The following is a 6,068-nucleotide window of genomic DNA, read 5'->3' as shown; positions in this document are numbered from 1 at the left end:
TATAACATATATCTGTTCTCCAAATTTAATGGCCGTTCACATCTGAAACGTTCTGATGCTGCAGAGTTTACCATCACCTGCGACAGAAATAGCAAGCACGTGTGAGCCAAGAACCAAAGATGAAGCAAAGAGGAAGATTATGCAAACGTCACCTGAAATCCAGCGCTGAGCTGTGTATTTGCCATTAGTTCATACGCAATTTCTGCTCTTAGGCTGATTTTGGTGCTGTTGCACAAGAGGTTATAAAGAGTAAATTCTGCAGTTCTTTATAGTACTGTAAACCTGATGCTGTTCAGTGGAAAAACAATGGCTTTACCACAGCAGAGTATATCATGCCAAGGATTTGTAAAAAGACAGTATCAGTATGCTGCTTTATTTTTGTTTCCAGTAGTTTTTCCTTGTTTTATGCAAAAGCAATTTTTAAATGCTTAAGCAGGCACGGAGCATAAAATACTGTCATGCTGAAATCAATGGGCCTTTTGACAATGCCAGGATTTCAATGAGTGCCTTCATGGGAGCATGCCACAAGGAGCAGCTGTTTCTTGGATGCATCCCAAAAGCTCCCCAGATATCTGATCTCATACAACTACCCCTATGGGTTCCCAACAGAAAATGCAACGTTCAGCAGAAAAGAGTTTGCTCTCCTCCCTGGTTCTCTCCACCCTGCGTTTTTGGTATTCCTGAGAAAATCCCTTCTGTCCTCCTTCAGTTTTATTGCTCTCTGTGCCTTCCAGATAATGCCAGAAATGACTTTTGAAAACTGACACTGATTTTTATGTTGTTATTTCAGCCATTGCTTTGGTGTTCCTGCTGCTGTTAACTGTGATGGAAACATCTGACCTTTCAGCCCAGGTCTTGATGGATAAAGGAAATTGTTACTTTCAGTGTGTGTCTTTCAAAAAAAAAAACAACCCAAGTCTGATTTTCATTTGTATGCACATGGTTTTATGAACAGTTTAAGGGTATTCATATTAGATTATCTCAACGCAGTCTTAAGATTTTTGTCTTTTAGATGTGATTTTGGAACGAATAATGGCTACTCATGCACAGTGTTGTTCTGTCGGCGTGAGCCTACACCTTTTCCATTGTCTGATGCTTTGCAGTTAAAATTTAGGATTCTGCTGCATTGTAATCCTGAACCATAAGAGGCAGTGCCTCAGATCAGGCTGTTGTGTATCTTTCAGCAAGTTCCAGGTTTTACCAAAGCTGTGCCCACTGAGTCACCAAGGTTGCAAATCCCGTATTGCAGACTTCCTTCAGAAGCAGACATTCCAAGTGGGTTACTTGGGGAGAGACTATTTTGATGTAAAATTTAACTAAAACTTGGATAATGCATGTTGGATTGAAAACAGCAGTGACTGGGAGTAGACAGCTTCAGCAGGGAGCAACAGACACCTCTTAATGTATCAAGAAACAGAGAAAAATTATTTACTAAGGCTGAATTTTTTACCCACTGTGGCACTGGTGAAAGCATACCCATGCTGACAAAGCCGTAGTGGAGTGATTTACAGCGCAGTACTTCCATGAAGAGACCTCAAAAGTGGAGTCCACCACAACCCAAGTATCAGCCAAACCAGTCAACTGGCAGTAACACCAGCTGGGGTGGAAACTTATGTAGATAAAGTACTATGGCTGGCAAAGAATTGGGAACCAAATAAAATATTAGGTGAAAGAGGAGCATCCTGGGAATAAAATTGTTTGAAAGAGCCCTTGTTGGCAAACACAGACCAAGGACAAATGCCAAGCAGGCTCAGTTGAATAAGCTTTAAACCTTTTATAGAAAGCTGAAGCACAAAAGCTTAGCCTAATCCAACCTATTTCTATGAGTGTTTTCTGAACTTAATTACAAATTTAAAGTGCTTCCAAATGTGTGGAGTGTTTCTGTTTGCATAGCTTGTCTGCTGGCCTGGGTTCTCAGCAGTGCAAAAGAAGTTGCCTGAGCAAACATGGCTCACCTTGAGGTGCATGTGTGCACGGTCTTAACTGACTCTGGGGCCTGGAAAGTCTACTTAAAGCAATTGTAAGTGAAGGGTTTGGCTCTTACCCTTGCTGTCTCTGGGTTAGGCTTCTGTTGGTTGGCTTGTTGGTTGGGTTATTTTTTGCTCTTGTTTCTTGGTGTTGCTAGTCTTATGACCTCCTGTGCTTACGTAAAACGCTTCAGTAGGCTCTAAAGTCAATACTTGGAACACTGATAGCACAGGTTATTGTCAAGGAATGAAGGCCACACTGACAGTGAGAACTTGCATACAGGGCTGCTGTGTCGCACCTCAAAGGGCCTGGCCACGTGGGTTTAAGCCCATCACTGAGTTCCCAGGAACCTATTGACTTACCTCTTGGTAGCGGGGGGAACCTGGGAACAGAATCAGCAGCTGGCCCCCAAAACCAGACCTGTGGAGCTAGGGACCTTGCTGGAGCCTCTCAAGGAACTGCAAGTGAAGAAAGGAGCAGCTTGTGGAGCTCAGCACGCTTGAGCTTGAGAAAAGCAGCTGGGCTCTACAGCAGCTATTTGCTTCCTAGCTATTTGCTAGAGGCAGGATAGCTTGTGATTACAGAACGAAGCTACTGTGAGGGAAGGGGTTCAAGACTCTGGATTCGAAATTCAGGTGTCTAAAGTCGTGGTAGCATAAATGGTAGAGCCCCATGAGGCTCAAACCTACCATGCCCAGCATAATAGTGACAAAAAGCAGAGATACAGTATAAGCATCTGGCCTGTTTCCCAAGAAAGTTAACTGTAAGCATCATCGTTATTTACAACAGGCAGAAAATATCAGGATGATAGCTAAAATACTTAGATGAAAGAAGTGATAGAAATGTTTTTGCATGCAAAGCCCTCACGAACAGCAGTGTGGGTTTTCACTCCGGATGACTGCAGGATTTGGTATAATCTGCTAGCTGGTGATTTTTTCCATGAAAGAGGAAAGATGATGTGAAAGGAGCTGGTAACTTGAAAGACCCTTTCTTTTTGTGATCTCACCTCGATTTAACAACTCAAACCCAGTCAGGTTGGATTTATACTAGCCACGTGCAAGGTTCAGCCCTGCTGTAACCTAGCTACTGGATTCACACAAAATATTCTTTCATGAAAGAGAAACGCTTAAAATTTTACACAGCCAGCCCTGTAGGATGAACTCTATTTGGATTTTTCCTCAAATGCATCTGGCATTTTATTTGAGAACGGGTTTTGTGTTTCGTTTCCCCAGCTTGACCCTGCCAAGGTTTCTTGCATTACAAGCTATATTGCATTTCATATACTACTTATATCACATATATCGTATACCTGCGGGAACCTGCCTCTTTTTTCCAGTTTCTCCTCGGTGACAATCCGCGCGGTGAGCGCCTGTGCGGGTCTGCGAACTGCCTCTGCCCCGCGTCTGGTGCGAAAATCAAGAGCATCCGCAAAGCGGCCCTTTCTGGGGGGAAACCAGAAAAGCGGAGCAACCCCAGGTTTGGGGGGTGCTCTGTCAAGGGGGGAAAGGTGTCCGCGCGTCCCTCCCATCCCACCTCCCCTCCGAGGGGGGGTGCCCGGGGGCGGTGCCCGCCGGGGCCCGGTGCCCGGGGCGGGGGGCGGCCCGTCCCGGCGCGGGGGCCGCTTCCTCCCCGGCTTGGCCGGCTCCGGCTTTTAAAGGCGGCGCGGCCACCGCCGCCGCCCCCAGAGCGCCGCCCGGCCTCCGCCCGTCCCGTCCGTCCCGTCCCGGCGCGGAGGCGGCCGTGCCCGCGGGCGGCAGCGTCGGGGGGGTCCGGGGGGGCCCGATGGGGCGGGGGCAGCGGCAGCGCGGCGCCGCCCGGCCCTAGGCTGCCCGCAGCATGCCGGCCGCGCTGCGCCTGCTCTGCCTGGGCTGGCTCTGCAGCCTCTGCCGCGGGTACTTCGAGGGCCCGCTGTACCCCGAGATGTCCAACGGCACCCTGCACCACTACTTCGTCCCCGACGGGGACTACGAGGAGAACGACGACCCCGAGCGCTGCCAGCTGCTCTTCAGGGTGAGCGAGCAGCGGCGGTGCGGCGCGGCGGCGGCGGGCGGCGCGGGGCTGAGCCTGCGGGAGGAGCTGACGGTGCTGGGCCGGCAGGTGGAGGACGCGGGCCGGGTGCTGGAGGGCATCGGCAAGAGCATCTCCTACGACCTGGACGGGGAGGAGAGCTACAGCACCTACCTGCGCCGCGAGTCCGCCCAGATCAGCGACGCCTACTCCAGCTCGGACCGGTCGCTGAGCGAGCTGGAGGGCAAGTTCCGCCAGGGGCAGGAGCAGGGGGGCCGGGAGGAGGCTCGCCTGGGCGACAGCTTCTTGGGGCTGCTGCTGCACGCCCGCGCCCTGCTCCGGGAGACGCGCCACATCTCCAGCGGGCTGCGGGACAAGCACGACCTCCTGGCCCTCACCGTCCGCAGCCACGGCGCCCGCCTCAGCCGCCTCAAGAACGACTATCTCCGCGCCTGAGCCGGGACCCCCCGCCCCGCCGGCGGCCCCGGGCCCCCCCACCTCGGCCCCCGCACCTCAGCCCCCCCGGAGGACGCGGCACCGGGCTCTGCCGGGAGGAGGCACCTCCTGGCGCCAACACCTCCTTCACCCTGGAAAAACTTATTTATTACCCGTGACTTCCTAAACAGATAGCGCGCTTCTGTAAGCCGGGAGGTATGTTTAAGTTAATATCCCGTATTTAAAAAAATAAAACCCAGCCCGCGGTCCGCCGCTCGGCCCTGGGGCCAGGCGGAGTGCGCGGTCTCGCCCGCGATTCCCCGCCGTCGGGTCCCGGGCCGCCGGTTCTCCCGCCGCTCACCTGCCGCGGCCGGACTGGCGGGCAGCAGATGCTTCAATTGCTTGTGTGGGTAGTGCCCTTCAGGGTGAAACCTCCGGCCCTCTGTTAACCTCCTTAACCTTTTGTAACGGTATGTATTCTACGCACGTTAAACATTGTTCTACCACGTAACTGAAAGCTGTGATTTCCGTTTGCCTTTTGAAAGACGGGAACTGTTCCGGCAGGATTTGTACTCCTCCAGGCTTGCTTATCTGTGACTCTAAGCTATCGTAACCCCAAGAGCCAGCCAAAAAGGCTTATGTCAGATCCTGAAAATGCTGATGCGGATTTCTGTAGTAAGAAGAAGGAGCCCTAGTGGCGGTTGTAGTTTCAGATCCCAAATTTGAGAGCCAGGTTTTTGTAGAGCGCGTTTCTAAAGCAGACAAAAAGGTTGTGTCTGTGCCAGCACAGTGACATTTCTTGTCGGTGCCTTAGTACTTTTGCTAGCTAAGCTATTAATAAAGTTATTTGTGCTCCTAGACAATAGCAAAAGTGCCTAGTGGGAAGGAGGGGGAGGACTGTTTGGGTTTTTAGACTCATTGCTGTTTAATTGTCAGTTGGGGGTGATACGGCTACTGGGTTACAGATACTGCAGGCAGAATCACTGTTGGGGTGAAAAAAGTTCATATGTTGTTTTAATAAATATTTGAAAACAATGTTAAAGCACATTTTTTTTTATTGTTCTGCTTGAGATGCTCTGGATTTAAAACATGTTGTTGTAATATGTCTTTTCAGAAAAAAAAAAATAAAAAAAAATTGCAAGTATGTAGATCCTGCCAAATGAAATAATTTCTTTTTAGTTAAATAAAAATTTACAGACTCAAGAGGTAAGCAAGTTTCATTAAAAGTGATGATGCAGAAGAGCGTGTAGGGTGGATTTTTTTGAGTTTGTAAGCCCTTTCAAGAAAGTCATGGCACTGGACGAGAAGCTGTTTGATGTACATTTGAGGTCTGATCTTGTGAACCCTACTCGCGTTCAGTTATACTTTCATCTGCAAAGCATCCCGTTGGTAAGTTACTCAGTGATGCGGTGGGTCAACATAAGTCACCTGGGATGAGAGCGCTGGAAGCACCGGGGAAACGTCTGGTGAAGGTATGTGTTTACAGAACCTCTGGACCTTCCAGGCAGCTCGCTTTTGCTAAAGGCAGTGGGGTGTAGCTCCTAGCAGGTTACTTCAGATGTCAGTTTGCACCTTTGGATCCCCAGTATCTTTGAAGATCTGCCTGGAAAAAATGAAACACCGATTAACTTCAGTGGAACTACTTGGTGTTATTTTCA

At 49.9% G+C, this 6,068-nt stretch overlaps 1 protein-coding gene across 1 annotated transcript; it reads left to right on the top strand.

Annotated features, from left to right (window-relative positions):
• The first annotated feature begins 3,727 nt into the window (after positions 1 to 3,727).
• On the top strand, positions 3,728 to 5,538 carry FIBIN (fin bud initiation factor homolog). The gene has a single exon (XM_074918179.1). It carries the CDS (start codon positions 3,805 to 3,807, stop codon positions 4,429 to 4,431), a length of 627 nt encoding a protein of 208 aa, XP_074774280.1. The 5' UTR covers positions 3,728 to 3,804; the 3' UTR covers positions 4,432 to 5,538.
• Positions 5,539 to 6,068: the final 530 nt, after the last annotated feature.

Source organism: Athene noctua, chromosome 14 (assembly GCF_965140245.1).
Source record: "Athene noctua chromosome 14, bAthNoc1.hap1.1, whole genome shotgun sequence".
NCBI lineage: Eukaryota > Metazoa > Chordata > Aves > Strigiformes > Strigidae > Athene > Athene noctua.
This window is presented reverse-complemented; position numbering and strand designations above follow the sequence as displayed.

What these genes read in the sequence shown, in the direction of transcription:
- FIBIN (XM_074918179.1), top strand. Translation starts at nt 3,805, where the DNA reads ATGCCGGCCGCGCTGCGCCTGCTCTGCCTGGGCTGGCTCTGCAGCCTC.